The sequence below is a fragment of the Sander lucioperca genome, chromosome 14, assembly GCF_008315115.2.
Source record: "Sander lucioperca isolate FBNREF2018 chromosome 14, SLUC_FBN_1.2, whole genome shotgun sequence".
Classification (NCBI taxonomy): Eukaryota; Metazoa; Chordata; class Actinopteri; order Perciformes; family Percidae; genus Sander; species Sander lucioperca.
Window position 1 is genome coordinate 22,819,947 of NC_050186.1, and position 22,066 is coordinate 22,842,012.

The 22,066-nt window shown below is 40.6% G+C and overlaps 1 protein-coding gene across 1 annotated transcript in view; it reads right to left on the reverse strand.

Moving 5' to 3' along the window:
* Positions 1-22,066, reverse strand: part of LOC116054848 (astrotactin-2) — a 98,168-nt gene that overhangs the window by 9,108 nt on the left and 66,994 nt on the right. The window contains exon 9 of the mRNA XM_031306566.2: positions 7,978-8,119. Coding sequence (XP_031162426.2) covers positions 7,978-8,119 — 142 coding nt within the window. The remainder of the gene's footprint in view (positions 1-7,977; positions 8,120-22,066) is intronic.

Consider the following 22,066-nt stretch of genomic DNA (forward strand, 5'->3'; position numbering starts at 1 on the left):
TACATTTAAGGACATCCGTCAGGTCTCAGACATCAGATGAAAAGGGGTCGGGTAGCAGGTTAAATAGCGTCAGATCTCAAGAAAAACAGCCTCAGGTCTCAGGCGTCAGGCAAAAAGGCATCAGGCCTCAGGAAACAGCCTCAGACAAAAGAGCCTCAGACCAAACAGCCTCAGACTAAACAGCTTCAGACCAAACAGCCTGGAGGTCTGAGTCTGACCCCTATTTTCCACCAGGTGCGTCGGTGTGACCCCCGCGAGCAATCGCTGCCATTCATGTCAATGCTTGATATTGCACCTGCCGCGCCACGGTGCGTCCCAGAAGCGTGCGTGAAGCGGCTCTCCGCTCCACCAAAGATACGCGCCAGGTCTATTTTCACGCGACCCGCGGGCCGTTCGGACAGCCGGGCAGGAAGTGAAACAGTGAGACTATCCAGTCAATTTACCAAATCCCCCAATATTGTTTATGTCTCCTTTACAACACCAGAGACAGACGCTCCCGGGGTGGTATGGCATATGGCGGAGGATGGAACAAAACTGTAACAGTACAGATCCATTTGACCGTGCGACGCTTCTGTCGCGCCGCACTCCACTCTATTCCTATGGGTGATGTCAAGCGACTTCAACGCGCCTGCAAAGCATTCCGGGAAGGCGGCGCTGCATTTGAAAAAATGCTGCGTGTCAAAAAGCTGGCCGATGCCCATCTTTATGCAAATTAATCCGTTGAAGGCGACGCGACTATCCAGTAGAAGTAGACAAAACTCTTTTAAACTGACCTTTGTCGATCTGAAATGAAGACAGATTCAGCAACTGTATGGCCTATTTCTCGCTTAAAATGTTTTCAGAAACACGTTTCAGTGAACTATTTTCATAAAATATGAGATCGTTCTCAACGAGCCGCCATGACACTCACACACACTGTTGAAATTCTCGAGAAGCCAGACCCACGACACGCGTTTGTCCAATCAGCTGCTGGTCAAGGGCGTGGAGCATCAACCACTGATCTATAACGTCGCGACACCACGCTTCAGTCGTGTCAGACATATGGATCTGTACTGTAACGCAGCCAGAACGCAGCACAGACACGCCCAGTGGAGAATCAGAGTCAGGTTGTTTTGTCTGAGGTTGTTTTGTCTGAGGCTGTTTTGTCTGAGGCTGTTCGGTCTGAGGCTGTTTTGTCTGACGCTGTTCGGTCTGAGGCTGTTTTGTCTGAGGCTGTTTTGTCTGAGGCTGTTCGGTCTGAGGCTGTTTTGTCTGAGGCTGTTTTGTCTGAGGCTGTTTTGTCTGAGGCTGTTTTGTCTGAGGCTGTTTGGTCTGAGGCTGTTTTGTCTGAGGCTGTTTTGTCTGAGGCTGTTTTGTCTGAGGCCGTTTTCTCTGTTCTCTGTTTCCTGAGACCTGATGCCTTTTTGCCTGATGCCTGAGACTTGAGGCTGTTTTTCCTGAGATCTGACACTGTTTAACCTGACATCTGATGCCTTTTCATCATAAAACCTGACTCTGATGGCTAAGGATGTCCTAAAATGTATACCGTACTCTCTCTAAGTCCTTGTCTCTCACATCTATTCCAAGGCTGTCTGGCTGCACATGGCTTCTCTCGAAGCGGCTCAGTTTTGTCCCTGTGCCATAGTTTTGAAAGCTCAGCAAACAATGAAGTGGATAAATGGCAGATTAATGTTTGTGTAAATTAACAATGTTGCCATTAAAGTAACCATTGCCCTCTAATTTAATGAGACAGTGGAGAGATGGCTGAACAAGGGATGACAAGACAGAAAGCTCGGAGACAGACCGAGCAAGAGAGGAGGACTGAGAGAAAGTGAGAGTGAGAGAGGATCAATTAGGGCAGTATTTTTGGCATGCTGAGAGAAGCTAGGGCAGTAGGGGATGTCTTTTCCATGACATCAGCGTTTGGACACCCATCAGTAAAGCCAGTCCACAAATCCTTTAAAGCCACATAGAATCATTTCAGCTTACAGTATCTCATGACTTTAAAATCCTCAGATCTATATTCTCATAGTCCAAATGAATGTAATGATGACAACAGCCCATTAAGAGTCATTCAACAGATTTAAATGTATGCACCAGATATTTCTGGAAACTGAGATATTTTAAGAGAATCGACAATGCTTTGAACGGCATTTGACAAAATCACAACCGGATTATCATGTTGGGTGAACAGGATGTGCTGCCATCATTGCCCTTTTTTAAGCTATTATTAACATTGAAATGATACAATGCCCACACGTGAAATATGTTTCCAGTTTCCAGAGTACATGCCTTTTTTCTGTAAAAAATTGTACATCTGCCCATCTACTGCTCCTCAGGCAAACACTAGTTTTTGTGCTACTTTTCAATAATACCAACAGTGAATAGGCCACCAATCTCAAACTATTTTATTTAGATTATGCAGCTAACATGTATCAGCACCTTCATACAACCAATTTATATTAGCTCAGTCCTCTTCGCTGATGCTCCCTTTTGTTTTCTTTCAATCCACTGGCTGGTTATAAGTTCTACAAGCTTACAGATCTCTGTCAAAATCAATCAATCTACAGGTATATCACAACCGTTGGTACAGCTTTGGTCAATTGTCAAATGAAATCTTTCAATTTTTGGAGCAGCACAAACAACTGACCTACCAGTTGAGGTGATGGAACTTTGTTTGTTAATATTAATATGTTAATATTGTATAATATGTCAAACCAATGGGGCATTAAATTGAACTGATCCTTAACCATAATTAATTTGCCATGACCACAATCTTTCTCCAACCACAACAAAGTAAATGTAGTTGCCTAACAGTCACTACAGTAACTGGGCTAACAGTTCAGAAAACGGTCATTAGCAGGAAGCCTGGTCACCTAGTTAGTTGATGAGACATGTACATGTAATGTAATCACAACATTCCTGATTTGGTTCTGGTCGAGAACCAGGAACTCACAGTCAATTGAATTAATTTGTCATGAGGATTTGCTGAGTAACTACCACCTCAGAAAAACTGAGCCATCCTTTTAAAAAAAGATAGTTACTGCAGATGTGCACATATATACATTTGTGCAATCATGTCTTCAAACATTCCTGCAGTTTAGAATGAGGAAAATAGTTTGATGGTACAATGCTGGGGAAGATTGATGCATGTTTTGGCTTGAGACTGATTAACATTGGCTTATGCCAAGTCATACAAAACAAAACAAGCAGGAAATGGTTCTTAACTGGCAAAAGGCTGCTGGCTCATCAATAGAAGTAAGGCTTGCAAAACCGGCAAAAGAAATTCAGACAAACTGTTTGTCTGGAGACACTGCCTTAAATAGTCTAGAGCAATTAGAAGCAGCAGAGGAGCAATCAGGAAGATGCAGGGCAGCTAGGACTGAGACAATTCAGAGAAGATTCAGGGTCTGTCAAGTGATGCAGAGAGCCAAGGCGGGAATGTTGTACTATAGTATAACAAACTGTCATAAAAAAGGAGCACAAGATCAATCTAAAGATCATCTATAAAATTACAGCCGCTTTTATTACAGCAACTATTGGCTTTTTGAATAAAATGTAAATTGGCTTGTTACTAGCTGTGAATGGAACAGGGTGGTCTCCCAGTTTCTGACTTCTTCTCGCTGCTTTCTCTTGTATATTTCTTGTTGTTTGTATTCATTGCTGTACTTTTCTGTATTTATTTGTCATTGTCTGCTGTCTGTCAGCCAAGTTGCCCCACAGGGACATTGACTGCTTTACTTGATTAATCCACTTACCTGTCTGGATGCACAAAGTCAACACTAACATAAAAGTGTGTGGTTAATAAATGGTGCTGAAAGTCTGATAGTACAACAAGTATTGTCATGCAGCCTGATGATCTCTGGAGAATTCTAACACTTGATTTAGACTTAAGTTATAACACAAAAGACTGTTACATTGCATCCTGTATATTGGTATTCACTTCTGAAATGAGGTGTGTAACTTTTCACAAAGCAAAGAGCATTTTAGTTTGCAGGAGAAGGTTAGGGCCATAGCGGCCTTGGTAATGATCAAGTGTAAAGCCAATACCAGTAGAGGTGTTTTCAGGCTCTTGATTTAGACAAGCGGAGTTGGCTGCAAGCAGATGGGCCCTCAGACGTAATTCCAACGTAGATTCTGCTCTTATCAGAGAAAAACAACACTGTGGAGCAAAACAAAGATAAGACTGCTACAAAGTTTGAAGTTAGGCTCTTGTTGCAGCTTTTTGTTAGTGGTGACTTCTACAAATTAAACCAATAGTTATTCCTCCACTATTCTTCATCCACTGTTAAAACCTGTAGGAAACTCAAAATCATGATTTTTTGATCATGATTATGAACTAAATAGATGGTAATTGTATTGTTGGCATTGCCATCAGCTTCTAGAAATGTCATCAATGACTGTTCACTGCTTCCTGGCTCTTTTATTTGGTTTATTTTATCATATTTATTTCCTTGTTTAAATGCTTATAAACAATTGTGAACTCTGCTCTTTCCTGGGTGCTACTTTTTATGTGAAACTGACAATCTCATTAGCTTGTGACCGCACACTCTAATGTTAATGTTAGATTGATTTATAAAACCACATGACACATATTTTACTGTTATAGCTGTGTCAGGGAGATGTTAAATAGCTTGTTGGCATTGCTACATTAATCCCTCAATCACCTTCCCTCTGGCGTAAATACACATGCACCTACACAAACAAACAGCAATATAAAGGCCTTTGTTTTGCATGTAATGTAGTTTTCCTGCTTTGTTAGTGTTTGACACCAACTAAATAAACTTTCCTGTAGGTCACTTGTTAGAGTAAATGTGGTGAGGATGCTTTGCTGTATTTTCATCTAAGGTTATTAAAGCTCCTCTGGCTCAATCATACAGCATGGGCGTATTAAACTGTTGCAACTTTCAAGTTTTTTAACTTTGACTAGTACAGCACATATATATCTACATATAGATTGGGGGAAACATAACTCTAGATCAGGTTTCCTATAGCTTTAAATCCTGGCTGCTTTTTTTAGAGGAGCAATGTTAAGGTTCCCAGAACAAACCAAGGCCACCAAATAGCAAGTGCATTATAAGAAGACACTAAACAAAACCTAAGAAAAGTCAAAAGCTGAGAAGACAGTGGGTTTCATGTGTCCAATGACAGCCACAACAACATCTGGGTCCTGTCTGGTTCACTCATTATTGCTGCTCTTGCAACTTTGTTTCAAGATGTAAAAGGCAAATGGTGCTCATGGGAAATGCAAATGACTGCAATACCCAGTGGGACAAAAAAGAAAAAACTTGTCTGCCTCAATTTGAAGGCAAATATATTTAAATTCTGAAATGTGCCTCTAAATAGCTTGCCGTAAACTGATTGATCAGAAAAATCTAAGCCCCTGATCAGTGCAGTGCAAACCTATAAGACAGTCCAGTAATTAATTAAAATATATTCTTTTAATTGTTGACATTGTGTCAAAGACATGCTGGGTCAGCACTAAGGTCATTTTGAGGTTGCAGTTAATGGTGTTATTTTATTGAAATGCACTATGTTTTGTTGTGCTTCTTGTTTTTTCATGTATGCAAATAATATGAACTAAATATAAGAAACAGGTTTTAATGTAATGCAGTCCAGTACATCACCACACCACCATGCAGTTAATTTAACAATGACATGATGCCTTATTCATAAGACCAACACTAATGGCAGATACGGTAATCCCATTCACTAACAAATCACAATCAGCAAACAGCAAATAGACTTGGCTGCCCATGTCACACACTGTCAAAGTTTGACTTACTGATCCATGATGTGTTAGGGTGATGGCTATGAGAGCATTTAAAGGCAAGGTCTGTCTGTTAGTTAAATGCCCCGTAAAATCTACAAAGAGCGATCAATTTGTTCTTTGAGTTTAACAAATACCGTCTCTTAACAGAGATCCTTCTGTATTCACTAAAACACTGTTCTGCTCTGACCAAAGAGAACATAAAAGATTGGAAGCATCCACCACTTCCACCACGTTGAGACTAAGTATGCTTCCCTGGTTAACTCAATCCAGCTGTTGTAGGTAACAAAATTCACCCCCTGAAACAAAATAACACTTGCAGTGGGAATTGTCGTCACCCAAGGGAGGATGTGGTATTGCTGATATTGCCCAGTCATTCTTCTTTGGGAAAGATGCAAACATGGCCACAACATAATGTTTAATGAAAGGTCTTTATATTGTAATGGGAAACACTGAACTCATAAAAAAAATGTGGTCAGAAAAACGATCAAGTTAATTGGGTTGCAATAAATTGCAAGCCGAGAGCCGAGAGCAATGTCACACAATACTGTAGGTGAGTTGGGACAGGATTGTGCAGCCTTGGTGAAGTAATGCACTCTCTGATTACTTTCTAGTTGTAATAATACAACATGTTTAGAAAAAGCAAAAATGGAGCACACCAGTTGATCAAAAATGGAAACCACCACCTTCTTCTGTCAATTCTTAGACACGTTCTCAAACCTCCATATGACACTGATGTATGAGGTGTATTAACCATGACTGCCAAAACATATCTGTCACGTCTCGTCCAATGTCAAGTTTCTGTGTTTAGTTGGTTTCATGTTTTCTGTTTGGTTTTCTATTTCCTGTTTTATTTTGTAGTCTCTCTGTTCCATTTGTGTTGTCTTGTTTTACTTCCTGTCTTTTGTTTTTCCCACCTTTGTGATTGTGTGCTCCACCCTGATGTCTTTCACCTGTTCCCCAGCCTTATGTCACCTGTCCCTTGTTACCTCCTTATCCTGTGTATTTAGTCTCTGTGCTTTCTGTGTCTGTTGCTGGTTGATTGTCATTCGTCATTCATCGTCTGTCTTTTGTGAAGAGTTCCGTCCTGCGTTTTATTGTGTTTTTGTGCTCCTGGATTTTTACCCATTCCTTCCGTGTTCCTGTTTTTCTGGATTTACTCACCTGCTCAGCTTACATGTTTGTAAGTCACTTTGTGTTCTCATTAAATTATTATTTCAAACTGCTGCACACTCCTCGCCTTCCTGCACTTGGGTCCAAGCCTGCAACCTGACTATATCAAGAGCCTTTAGAATTTCAGGGAAAATCTCCACCACCCCTGGCACCTTGCCACTGAGGCACTGACAGCAGGGGTGTCAGTTGGGGTCAGGAGTTCCTCAAAATCAAGGTCAGCAGTTCTTCTCTGCTGAAAACTGCCTTGGTGAGGCCCTGGCTCCACTTCCTAAATTGTGTCATGGTTTGCCATAACCTTGATGAAGCCAAACAAAAGTCCCTCTCCAAGGCCTCGCCAAACTCCTTCCACACATTTGCTCGAGAGACCACAAAAGCTGCACTACTTTAGGCTTCCTGGAACCTGACCACTGAGTAAGGAGTCCCCTGGGCTAACCAAGTCTAATACGCTCCTTCTTTGGCTTGACAGTTTTCCTCACCGCAGATGTCCACCAACAGGATCTCCAGTGCTGCATACCATGATGGCCTTTGGCTACACCTACAAGCAGCTGCCTTAATATAATGTCGGTTTTGATATAACTACAAAGTTGCTCATGGATTTCTTGAAACTCTAGAAAAAGAGGTAGTCCGACCACTATCCAGAAATTTCATTCTAGTTCTATGAATAGTGAATACAGGTCCAGCCTCCAAGCATTTACCTGAAAGGTGTCCTGGCTCCAGGATGGGGCCCTAGTTTCCCTACTCTGGGTGAGGATGCTCTTTTTGTAGATGCTGACTATATAGTCTATATAGACATTTGGAAGTCTTAGTCTAGCCCCTTACTTGGGACCGACATACCTTGGTAGACCCAGCTCCACAGCACAGCTCACAGGGTCACAGAACCCCCTGCTTTCCATACTTCAAACATGTGCAAAAACCTTGAAGCTATGTCTGCATTAAATACAACACAATACAATTTATGACTCATGTTTATTCATACAGTGAACGAATAAACAGCCACAATAAATGTGTTATTCAACTGACTTAGAAAACTTGGCAAAGGGCATCAGCAGACTTACTTGTAAAGACTGTCGGGTTCCAGGCACTTGAAGACCACCGAGTATAGCATAGAGTGAGGATGGTCTCCAGCTCTCTTCCCGGCAACAACACAGGATGAACCCAAACCAGCGAAGAGATCATCCACCATGCTCAGAACTTCACCTAGTAGAGAGATGAATTTGAAGTAAAAAACGAAAGAAACAATGAAATGAAGGAAAGAAACCAAAAAAGAAAATCTTACAACAAGGTCACTTTGACAATGTTATTTGTACTGTTTTACCATCTGTCATATTTTTGGCCAAAAAGAAGGAAAAAAGCCAAACTTATCTTTCAACATTATCTTTTATCTATTGTTCTTAGTTAAACAAAACAACACCACATGTTTTGGTTCCACCACATGTTTCAACACAGGAAAAACAATGGTGCACAACATGAAGTTAGTCATGATTGAATTTCTACATTAAGGAAAGCTCTTTCCTTATCAAAGATTGTGCCATTTGACTCTGGTGTTGTTAGTTTCACCTCTGGGATCCGGAGGGAGTAATTTCACCAGCACCAAGCCTGAGGCTAAATTAAATATGACTTTTTACTGGCAGCAGCCCATACACACTACATTACAGAACTGTAAGAAAACAGGATTTCTTTATTTAATGGGCACATGGTACTGTTACAATGATATCTCTCTGAGCACCCTGGCGTCTCACAAAACACTACTTCACAAGTTGTGAAAAATCTTTCATGTCAGCTTACGGGAAAGGCGAGCGACGCACACTTGTTCCTTTAGATACACACATACAATATGCCAGTTTCCAGTACTCATGGGGGTGATGGAAAAAAGAGGGAGCTGTCAAAATAGTTTAAAAGCTCTCAAACGGTTGGATTTCCAACTATTTCTACAAGAGGTAAAGGGCAGCTTAGTTTTAGCTTATGATACATGGGCCAACTTATAAACCCAGAGAGTAAGTCTGGCTGGTAGGGCACAAGGGGATGGTAAGAAAAGGTTGCAGAAGAGAGGAAAAAGAACTGCACGAATGAATGATTTGACCTTTTTACAGAAAGCGCTCTGTGTATAGGTTTCCCCCAAACACATTCCTGCACTGTTACAGGGTTGCTCTTTCGAAGGTCTTACCTTTTTAAAACATTATTTTGTTGTTGAAACCTGCTTAAAGCTGCAAAAGAAGTTGTCAATATCAATATCAGTACTGTATGTTTAAATAAGCAGATTTAGTGTTTTTGTCAAAATGTTGGACCAATTCCTCATGGAATATCTTTGTGCTTTACATTTCAACTTTGAACTCCCAAGTTGTTTACCTTTTAGGATAAGCAAATTACATCAGCCCAAACTTTCATAGCTTATTATTTCAACTGTCTCAAACCCCAAGACCACCTGCATACAGTGTTTAAATATGTTGAGCTAATCTTTGGGTACAAGTAAAAACTATTTATTAAACAGACAGATCATTTTGGTTTGTCAACAGGACATTAAGAAGCCAGCTGTTTTACATTATGTCCAATTTCAGTAACAATGAGGTCAATATTAGAACATACCCTATTAACAAACTAATTACAGAAAATTAGTTGAATTGAAGGTGAAGGCTAGATTTATTTCAAAGGTGATATTGGATCCAGTGTTTCGCATCAGATTGTATTGTCCAAAAGCTGCACACTCAGGTATTTGATTTGTCTGGAGGTTCCTGACACTCAATATGACTCCACTAAACTGAAAACTGTTTAGGTGTGATAAAATTCCTTATATCAGTATCTTATAGCTTGGTACTGTGCATGGGCAACCTGGCTCAGTGTTTTCATTTAGATCAACTTTTTAGTCACTTAGTGCCAACTGCACTGATTCAGAATTCTGAACCAAAGTTTTGTGCTATGTTCACTATCCTAATAACTTTTAAAAAAGAATTTGGTGGAACAATAAATTATCCCTAGCAGACCACTCAATCTCTGTCAGAAATAATTGGTAATGTTCTATTTAAGATTATTGTTGACCTGATTTGGCCTGCATTCATTCTGCCTTTCAAGTCTATCCCCCCACCTTTTATTGCAAACAACTACGAGAGGAATGCCAATTGAAAGCCAGATTTCTGCCACTTGATAAAGGATAAAGGTAGAAAAAGACCGCTCCAAATACAGCGTAGAGTAGAAAAAGGTACATAACGAGGAAAAACTAGGTCAAGAGAGAAAGAGAAACAATGAGAGAGGAATGGAAAAAGGACAGTGTGTTCTCTTATGTTTTATGATTTTAGATGTGGTCATGGAGAGAAATAATGATTTCAATGGATGTTTTGATAATCAGAATAAATCAAGGAGCTGATGCGTGACTACAGTACAGGTCAGGAGCAACGACTTGTGTTTTAGTAGCAGTGAGTTGATGTATGTGATTATAAAATAATCCGGACTTGCAAAAAACAAATGGCAGACATACAGACTCATACTCGTGTAGCATAGAGAGTGGGGCTATATACCAATGGGTATAACTTTTCATTGCTGGGTCAGAAGTTTCTTTCCTACAGGCCAATTAAAAATGTAGCCCGTAGACAAATAAACAAACACATATGTTGACAGAACAGTGTACATGTCTCCAAGAGGACTTTAGACAACAAGAACAAAAACAGGATGCAAAAGGACAGGAGGGTAGAAAAGAATTGATGCATTCTGCCTGCATGGCTAGCTCAAGGTGAATCTGTATTCAAATGTCTTTAGATATGTGTGGCATGCCTATTAACACAACCTTATTGGACCTGTACCTGAGCATTGCATAATTACACGGGTGATAGGTGAAAGAGGCTTGTGGAAAGTGACAGTGTTTTGATGAAACACAATGGAAAGCAAAACAAGTTGCAACAAAGATGCTGGATAGGTGTATACATTTGTCTTACTATAAATTTAGACAACCTGACTTAAACTCCCAACTCAAACAAAGATGTTTTCTGTTGTGACTAAAGTTAAAACATTTTTTAGCTAAAATTTTTATTTATTTAACCCTACCCATAAATGATGACCCTGGATGTGACAAAGATGTGAGCATAACAACTTTAGTTACTGAGTCTTTAATTTCATCTTTCGAAAATATCCCCTAGTGGTCAAGAATCTAGGAACACAAAGCCCTTATGCCATTATAAAATGTGTTGATCATAGTGTTTATATTGTAGTTAATTTACAACACTGTTCTTTTTGTTTGGGTCCAAAACAAACTTGCAATGACAATATCCATGTTTACTAACAGAGTTACAAAGATGTTATGTCTCCCACATGCATAAATACAGAGGAGCATCATGAGCTTAGCTTAGCTACATGAGGCAAAGTGTCATAATTGGACATTGCATGTACAGTGTGAATAGACCACTTATGTCACTTACAGCACAAGGACGTGCTTAAGTAACTTTAATCTATCTGGAAGACTAAACAAAAGACAAATTCCTTTGGTCTGGTCTTCGGTGGCTCTCCAGTGGCTTACTGTATAATTATCAATTTAAGGACTCAGCAGGAGAACACAGAGTGTGTTTTAGTTCCTTTAACAATCATATACCCTTACCTAGCAAACTCTACCACACATTCCATGGGTCAAACCCTCTTTAAACAGAGCCATCTGAAAGCTATAAACTGTTATGCAATAACATAAATATCAGACCAGTACGTAGGCTTAGTGGGGGTACACAATGTACCATCATGTGCACACAGTAAAGGGGCTGATGCAGTCCTTTTCTATGTGCAAATGTCAGTTTGCAAGAAGCAAACAGTTGAAAGTAATGAGAATGTAATACTGAAACATTCTAAACTAACATAAAAGAAAAACAGGACAGTTGTTTTGCAAGGAATTATACAAAATGTCATTATAAAAGAAAAACACACATCACACAACAGCAGTTTCTATGTGAAATGCAGAATAAGTAACTTTAAGAAATCTCCCTACTGATTTAAGAGACATTAAATACAAGATGACACCACCTGAAGTTGCAAAGTGATCCTACATGAGAACACTGACAGACGGTGCTGGTCCCTTAAGAGTGGTGAAAGGCATGAATACTGTAAGCAAACATTATTTACGAGCATTCATTTCTTTTCTTAAGACAAAGTGGTCAAACAGGAAGACAGAATTGTTTTGTCAGATCTTACAACTGCAGAACCTTGAACACAAAATCTTGAGAAATTATTTCTCAATATTTGAACTAAACTATGTGTTAATCTTTTAAAAACTTGGCTTTGAGCTTTGAACATATGGCAGTGGTCTCACTGTATATCTCTCGTAATCAAGCTGCTGCTTGATTCAAAGTGGAGAAAGAGGAAATTCCAGTAACACGTGCTTTATATCAACAGTTTATTAATCAGCAGCACATGTTCTTACAATCCCTTACAAAGACAATACGCTAAAACTGGACTTACTAATAAATATTTGTATTTATCACTCACTGCCTCAAAACGTATACCTGAATTTGGTGTAGCCCTGGTTTAATTTAACATATTTCCTTTATTAACACCTTGACCCTCCTGCTTACTACAGTCTTACATTTGAGAGAGTAGAAAGAAGATACCTGCTTTCATTCAGTATCACACAAGAGGAGAGATGAGAAAGAGGGGTGGAGTGTGTATGCATCTGAGGGAGCAGAGACTGGGGTGAGGAAATGACACTGGGTGATGAATCGCATGTGGATTGTTCACACATGCAAAATGATGGTATGACTCAACTGCTAAACTGGAAGTGTTTTTACAAGCTGTTGGCACAGATGTATTGCTATGTCTGTGGAAGTTTGCTAATTTCTACTGAGGACCTTCAATCATCTACTGCCTCCAAGGTGGTAGCTTTTAAGTGCTGCGTACCAATCTAGAATTAGGTAATTATACTCTAAATGAAATCCATTAACTCTAGAATATGATATCAAAAACCACCCAGAACCAGCATTAATGGTTCTACCCTTCTGAGGGGTTCCTCACGGGTAGGCCTGTGGTCCGTCAACATTTCTGTCAATACCAAAGCCAAAACAGCACACAGCTGGCAAAAATTAAGGCCCCCAAAATTCTATTACGGTAAAAGCCATTTTGCGTGTTCTCCAGCTTACATGGCGATTTAAACCTCATGGTAAATGCCAGGTGACCTTTCTGGTAAGCAGAAAGGGGAACAAATAATAGCAAATCATGGGAACATGACAAGACCGGTTGACAGACAGCATACAGAGAGAACCACTGTGATTCAAATACAAACAGTCCTCGTAACTATGATGTAGTTGCCAACAAGTCAAGTCAAGTTTATTTGTACGGACCCAATATCATATACAATGTCTCCTAGGGCTATGCGGGTGCACAACAGCAACAGTCCCTGACCCAGACTCACCCAAATTATCAAAGACGACAAGGAAAACCCCTCTCAATAAACCCTGGCACATAAGAAAACACAAGGGAAAGGGCAATAACAAAGAGTGAACAGAAAGTTGAACTATTGAAACACAAGAGTAGGATTATAAACTAACACACACATACACAATGGACATGTATACAATACATGTTCACCTTGTTTGTCCTTTTGTGGCAGGGTGTGGAGATAGGTGTGTACATGGTGGCATTTCGTCTGATGTTGGAAGGAAGCCAGACTTGCTATACTGTTATCACTGACATTTAATGTCAATTTTGCCTCTGAATTCAGGCACAGTGTAATTGCCTCAGCCATTAGCTGTGTGTGTGTGTGTGTGTGTGTGTGTGTGTGTGTGTGTGTGTGTGTGTGTGTGTGTATGTGTATGTGTATGTGTATGTATACATTCCTAGGGTCAGTGGGTTCACACATAGGACTTTTTTTCTGCTCAAAGAGGAAATGTGAGGGAATGTAGCTGAAGAAAAAACACTGTAGCAAGGCACTGTTCTTGCACCTTCTTACAGTCCCTCCAGAAAAATGTGCTTATGCGATTGCATCATTCAATGCATAATCAGCCAAAGTCCACATATTTATGCGGGGGCCGCATTTTTTCAAATACGGCACACTTTCGCCGCATAAATTGCAGATTTCCGCGCAAAATATGCGGGGCTTGCATGATTTCATAATCCCCGCATTTTCGTTGCAAAAAAAGTCACATATATCTTAGCAGAAAGTTGAAAAATGTTGCGTTTACTTCACACAGGAGTAGCCATTTTCCCCTGTTGCCATGGAAACGTTATGAAGTGACGTAATTACGCGACGTAATTACGCGATGTGAACATCATCGTAAAGCTGCAAACCCTGCGATGAAGCCATGCTGAAACCGCAGTTTTTGCAAGTTCCCGCAATTTTTGCAAGTTCCCGCAATTTTTGCAAGTTCCCGCAATTTCATCACATAAAATTGTATCCATCGCATTTTTTAAGAAAACGTGCGCATTATCAAGGATTTTTCCCCTGAACAATCACAAAAAAACATTTTTCTGGAAGGACTGTTCTTAGATTTATAAATGATGTATGAATGTTATATACATTTCTGTACAGTGAGTGAATGCAGTAATGTAATTATTCTTTAATGTACGTATAAATTATAGCTGTCAGTGCATTTCAAACAGGTAATGTGTTATTGTTTTTGTTACAATTTCCTATCCTTTTGCACAATTGTAAACTTTAGTTCACTGGATAATTAAATTACTATACTACAAAATGTTAAGTTGGTTTTTATAATTTACTTTGTTATTTTGTGCATTATATTTGCATCATACCAGCAAAAATGTATTCCATTTAATAAAAAAGTTTAATTTGACATTAGGTCTTGGAAGTAAATAATTAACATTTATTTGGGTTCACAAGTTGTGCAAAGTTCGGTGCATCAGAAACAACATTTTCTATATGAATTATAATATACACTCACCTTGAAGATTATTAGGAACACCCTACTAATAGCGTGTTTGACCCCCTTTCGCCTTCAGAACTGCCTTAATTCTTTGTGGCATTGATTCAACAAGGTGCTAGAAGCATTCTTTAGAAATGTTGGTCCATATTGATAGGATAGCATCTTGCAGTTGATGGAGATTTGTGGGATGCACATCCAGGGCACGAAGCTCCTGTTCCACCACATCCCAAAGATGTTCTATTGGGTTGATATCTGGTGACTGTGGGGGCCATTTTAGTACAGTGAACTCATTGTCATGTTCAAGAAACCAATTTGAAATTAGTTGAGCTTTGTGACATGGTGCATTATCCTGCTGGAAATAGCCATCAGAGGATGGGTACATGGTGGTCATAAAGAGATGGACATGGTCAGAAACAATGCTCAGGTAGGCTGTGGCATTTAAACAATGCCCAATTGGTACTAAGGAGCCTAAAGTGTGCCAAGAAAACATTCCCCATACCATTACACCACCACCACCAGCCTGCCCAGTGGTAACAAGGCATGACGGATCCATGTTCTCATTCTGTTTAGGCCTACGCCAAATTCTGACTCTACCATCTGAATGTCTCAACAGAAATCCGATTTTGGTGAGCTTGTGCAAATTGTAGCCTCATTTTCCTATTTTTAGTGGAGATGAGTGGTACCCGGTGGGGTCTTCTGCTGGTGTAGCCCATCCACCTCAAGGTTGTGTGTGTTGTGGCTTCACAAATGCTTGGCTGCATACCTTGGTTGAGTTGATCTTCTATCAGCTGGAATTAGTCGGCCCATTCTCCTCTGACCTCTAGCATCAAAAAAGGCGTTTTCGCCCACAGGACTGCCGCATTCTGGAAGTTTTTCCTTTTTCAGACCATTCTTTGTAAACCCTAGAAATGGTTGTGCATGAAAATCCCAGTAACTGAGCAGATTGGAAAATATTCAAACCAGCCCGTCTGGCACCAACAACCATGCCACGCTCAAAGTTGCTTAGATCACCTTTCTTTCCCATTCTGACATTCAGTTTGGAGTTCAGGAGATTGTCTAGACCTGGACAACACCCCTAAATGCGTTGAGGCAGCTTCCAATTGATTGGTTGATTAGATAATTGCATTAACGAAAAATTGAATAGGTGTTCCTAATAATCTTCAAGGTGAGTGTATATATTCAGTTCATCCTCTTCTTTTCTTTCTCAAATCACATTTCTGTTTGTCCTCTAACTACCCTCTTTCTCCCCTCTGTTTTACTTTGTCTCTCTTTCTCTATGTCAACCTATTATCAGTCCAGGCAATTGCACAGTGGACTCTTTTTAAACAAACAAAACACAAGCTTTATATTAACAAACAAATCACAAGCTTTATATTTCCTGTGGGCTGCCAAACCTGCTAGGGGCCTCTTCTGTTAAACTGTCAGCACTCAACCCTCCACTCCCTACACTGAGCCTCCACAACGTCACCTTCCTCCCTTCCTCTCTCTCTCTCACACACACACACACACACACACACACACACACACACACACACACACACACACACACATAGTGCGTCTCACTATCTTTGTGGGGACCTGTCATTGACATAATGCATTCCCTAGCCCCTTACCCTAACCTTAACCATCACAACTAAATGCCTAACCTTAACCCTTACCCTAACCCTAACCATAACCTAATTCTAACCCTAATCCTAAAACCAAGTCTTAACCCTCAAACAGCCCTTTAAACTTGTGGGGTCCAGCATTTTGGCCCCACAAAGCTGTCCGGACCCCACAAGTATACTGTATTCCCGGTTTTTGGACCCCACGAATGTAGTTAAACAAGAACACACACACACACACACACACACACACACACACACACACACACACACACACACACACACACACATTAAACAGGTACACACGAACTTTCACATGGAACCAAATGTCACATAATGCCACCTATGGCAGGAAATTCAAGGTAAAATAAAAAGTGTGGGCGGGGGGGGGGGTTGCAATTGAGTTATGGGGATTTATTAACGTCATCCAGCAGATATTTAGAGGTGGAACAAAGCACTGTGGGAAATAGATTTCTCCAAGCAGGTTGAGTTGCACATAATTGTCCAAGTTTTTCTAATCAGGTAGAAGGACATCCCTTTGGACAACCCTGCTGAGGCACTGTGCTGGCGGAAAGATACATAGTTCATTTATGAAAACTGTATTTTATGATTTAAGAGAGATGGCTTAAATAGATTGGAATGGAATTATGTGTTCATATTAGGTACATTTTGCATTGCCGTTATACGGACATAAACTCAATTTGAACTGTCCTTGTGCCATTACAAAGTAAGTGTTGTGTAATAAGTATGTGTTGCAATTATCCTGTTGGTTGTTATATACATGAATTAATAAATATCAAAAATAAATAACAAACTAGAACTGCAAGCAGTTATGACGGGGCCCAAGCCACCTGCGCCAGTCGCCCCCGACGCCCTGGGGGAGCGCGCGAAAGCGGAACCCGAAGCCTGGCGGCGGGGAGGCAAACGTCGATAAATATCGAGAGACGAGAGACGCAAGATGCGACGTCTGCGGTACGTCGCCGTTGCAAACGTAGCGGTCAACAGTTCACCTCCATGCTTATACGGACTACCTTTAAGAATTCTGTACAATAAACAAACTTCTTAACCCCCCTGACCGCAGGGTACAGCAGAGAAAAATGAGAGTGACCGAGAAGGTGGAGGGGGGAGGCAGGTGTGGTTGTTGAAGGAGCAGGGGACGTGGTCAAGTTGTTGCAAATGGCGTCATAGGCGCCGATTTATGTTTTCCTCCGTGGGTGCTTCGTGGGAAATTAAGCATCAATGCCACCGACATAACCAATCACGCTATGACAGGTGCTCCACTTAGCACCAACTGCAATGTTTAATTGCACGGTATCGCCGCCTTTGAATGGTGTTGATTTTGGATTGAAAAAGTCAGAGAAAAGAGTTGAATTTGTCCACTGTGAAGGTTGTAGAAACTTTGTCAGGTGGGTTAAGAAGTTTGTTTATTGTAAAAAACCAAAGGAGCACACAAAAGTAAAAACCAAAACCTAACGGTAAGAAGCAAACATCAGTAAATATTGAGAAGTGTGAGCTGCAAGGACTGTGGTATATTTCCATTGCAAATAGCCCATTAAAATTGAGTAAAAGGGCCAAAACTGGTCTACGTTGATTATAGCGCCCCCTAGTGGCCGATCTTTGCCAAATTTGGTACAGCGCCTCAGAGCCGCATGCCGAACGAGCACCACAAGTTTCGTGTTGATTGCTTTTACTGTGGCAGAGATATAGCATATGCAAATTTCCCATTTAAATGCATTGAGTTATTGGCCAAAACAAATAAACGTTGCTTATAGCGCCCCCTAAAGGCCGATCTTCGCCAAATTTGGTACAGAGCATCATAGTGGCATGTTGAACAAGGATCCCAAGTTCCTTGCTGATAACTTGTAATTTGGCCGAGATATGATATGATACGTGTGTGGTAGCTAGCTATGAAAATTTGTTTGGTCGTCAAATGCGCATACTTTAACGTAGCAAAATTCCTTGAGTAACTTTTGGTCAGGTCCATCTGGAGATGCTACCTACCAGGTTTCGAGCTGATCCGTCGCACGGCCTAGGATGAGTTTGAAAAAGTTGGTTTTGCGCATTGCGCGATTTTGCAAAAAAGATTTTAGCAAAAATGGGCGTGGCCTATATCATGTGATTCAGCTTGATTCAAGGAACACGTGGATGTATGGTTTTCTAATGTGCGATGTGTAATGTGGGAGTTAAAAAAAAACATTATAGCGCCACCTAGTGGTCCACAAGTGTAATATTTGGTAGGTGTGGTCCATGACCCATTGTCTATCTACCCTGTAAATTTAAAGTTGTTCACATTAGTGTAAGTGGTGAATCTAGACTTGGGTCCCATTGGCCACGCCCACTTTGACCCCTCAGTACCCCACTCTAGACATGGCCTCAGGAGTGTCCCTAGATGGTACCCATCAAATTTTGTAAAAATCGAATGAGCCGTTCATGAGATATAAACTTTTTGTACTTGTAGCGCCCCCTAGTGACCAATTTTTGTAAAACACGTGGGGGACCTCCAGAGGGTCATGTCAAACAAGAATCTAAAGTTTGGCATTGATAGCGTTTATTTTGGCTGAGATATGGCAAAGTTGGTGTTTTAATCGTTAGCTACACAAATTTGTTCGTGCGTAATATGCGCAATTTTTATCCTATAAAAAATCTTTTTATTAACTTTTTGTCAGGTCGGTCTGGAGATGCTACGGTCCAAGTTTCGTGCAGATCGGTCGCACGGTCTAGGAGGAGATCGAAAAAGTAGGTTTTTGATAAATCGCGATTTTTCACGCATAAAAGTCTAGGCGGAAATGGGCGTGGCCTATATCACGTGATTCAGTTGGATCCAGGGAACACGTGGATATATGGTTTTGGGACCAGTCCTGAAAACGGCAACCCCCCACCATGTACGGCTGTAGTCGGAGTTTTAGGCGGAGAAGAATAATAATGAAGAGGAAAAATCAGTAGAAAAACAATAGGGTTCTACAGCCCTGCTGTATGAACGGCATAGCTTTGCTATTGCCCGTTCTTACAGACTCGGGCTTGGACCCCTAATAAAACAACAGGGATGCAAACAAAATAAAGTGAAGTCTTGAGACAAGATTTACAAGATCATACTGCTCTTGCACATATTGATATCCTAACCATTGCTCAGAACAATGGCTTTTTCTTCTTGACTGAAAGGTACAGCTGCATATCATCTGCATAACAACATAGCAAGACAGTTCTCTACTTGTTCTCTGATTCTGTAATCCAGAAGTAGCATGTAAAAGACCAAGAGTCTATAGCCATGCTAGGGGCTTTGTGAAGCTATACTTCAGCACAATTATGCTTTGGGCTTAATGCTAAAACTGGAATGCTAACATGCTGATGGAGGTATAATGTACACCATATCTGTCAGGGGATCAACACAGTCATTAAGATGTATGCTCTGGGCCCCATGGATATTGGTACCAAATTTAATGGCAACCTATTCCATAGTTGTTGAGGCATTTCACTAAAAACCAAAATGTCAACATCATGTTGGCAAAAAAAAAAGTCAGAGGATCAGTTTGAGAGAAATGTAAACAAATACAGTATATATAGAAAACATACATTACAATTACCCCTAGTGGGAATTAAAATCATAACCCTGGCCGGGTTATCAAGTAATGATGATCAAGTAACTGAATTCTTCTCAAATTGGCAACCGCGTGTAATTTTATTTGAACCAATGACAATTACATTAACTAAGACATGCATTCTACAGACACAACGTTGCTTTCCCAAAGTGAATAAACACTGCTTCTCGACACCTACCCATTAGCTGTATCTCTAAAACATTTACTGAATGTATAAACTGATGAGATGGCATGCTGTTGTTGAGCAGTAGGTAATATAATGGACAGTTTGGTGGAACTCTTACATCTTGATAACACCTTCATTTGCAAGAGTAATAAGAGTATTACATCAGAGCCTTGCAGTTATCTGGAATTAATCAACTTCCCTCCAGCTCATAATAATTGAGTTTTCATCCAGTTTTAATCAAAGATAAGAGGTGATAATTGAAGCTAATGTAACATATGGGTCTGAATAAAAACACAGTAAAACAAATTCAGAAGATGTAATAACAAAAACTGATTAATTCATTTTTTGATTATCCCATGAGATGCAAACAAACTTCCGCACACTGTCTATCTTGCAAAAATACATTTGTTTGTGATGTTTCGCTGCCAGACCTTCATCAGGAAATTAGGACAAATTTGATATTTAATTTCGCTGTCATTCACAGTACTATTATATTTCTGCAGCTCTGTGGACTTATGATATTACAGGTATAGGGGCCAAATTATGTCATAGCTGAACAACAATAACCACAAATTGCAAATATTAATCATTTTTTGATTATATTTGTCACATAATAAACACAGTCAAATTGATTTCATCGATAGTCAAACTGAAAGTTGTATCATGCACACAATGGCGTTATGTTTTCTCATCAAATATAAATATATTGAACAATACAACAATCAACAGCCCTATCTTACCGCTGCTAGTGTTGATATTTAGTGGCAACATGGTCGATGCCCTGCCTGTTCATCAGAACTTTGTGCCACACTGGTTCCAAGAACCTGAGAATGACGTGGTTTGACAACTGGCTAAATGACGTGCTGTTTGAAAACGGGCTGAATGATGTGCTGTTTGATAATGGGCTGCCCTGCCTTTTCTGCATAGCAAGAAATTGTCAGGTGGTTGGTCATGGACTAATGGCCTCCTGGGTCCATCTCTACCATTTTGATGTGACCCGTAGTGTGGTCTGTTTTTACTGCCCCTGGTTCCCTTTACTGTGGCTATGTCTCCCCCTGGGCCTGTACTTAGCACTAAGAATAGACCTGCGGGTGATGACAGGCTGTTGGCTTGTATCTTACAGTGATGCTGCACTGCATTGACTGGTTGGTGTGCACTGCCATCCTCCACCTGCTGTACCACAAGACTGGTGGGCTCTGATGGCTTCAGCTGGCTCTGTGGAGTGTGTAGGGTAAGCAATTGTTGCTTGTCGACTTTAAGCCAACACCGAAATTCAACAAAGATCAAGTCCAGACCACCATGAGTTATGCCAATGTTTCATTACAAACAAAGATCTCATCATTATCCTTATTACTGATGGAGACACAATGCCTGGCCATACACTATGATGAATGAAAAGGAAGGCACTGAGGGGCCGCATCCTCATCTTGTCTTACTTACAATTCCAGCACAAATCCATCAATGTAAGTTAGAGGTTCCATGAACTCACATTACTTGTCCATATCTGCATAAGGGACACAGGGAGTGTAATTGTTACTGAGAGATAGAGAGACAAAAAAAATGAAACCAGGAAAGTCTAGACCTATGGCGAAGAGAGAGAGACTAAAAATGTGCGTGTGAAGAGGCAAAATAGGAAAGGAAGCAAAACGGGAAAGGGAATGCAGAAAGCCCTTGGCCCCCTGCCTGCAATCTGCAATCTGCTGATGGCGGGCTCGTGACGAGGAGGTGCACAGCGTCCATTTTTAGCGATGAGGTCATCTTTAATTAACAAAACAAAGATAGTCAGCTGTGTCACTCCAATCTGTTATCTGCACCCATGCTCAAGGACACTGTTTATCTCCATATAATTCAATCTCTTTGAATGAGGGCTTATCGACGAATTGGGGGGCATTCTTGGTCTCAACCAATAATGGAGCTGGTACATAAACAGAGGTGGG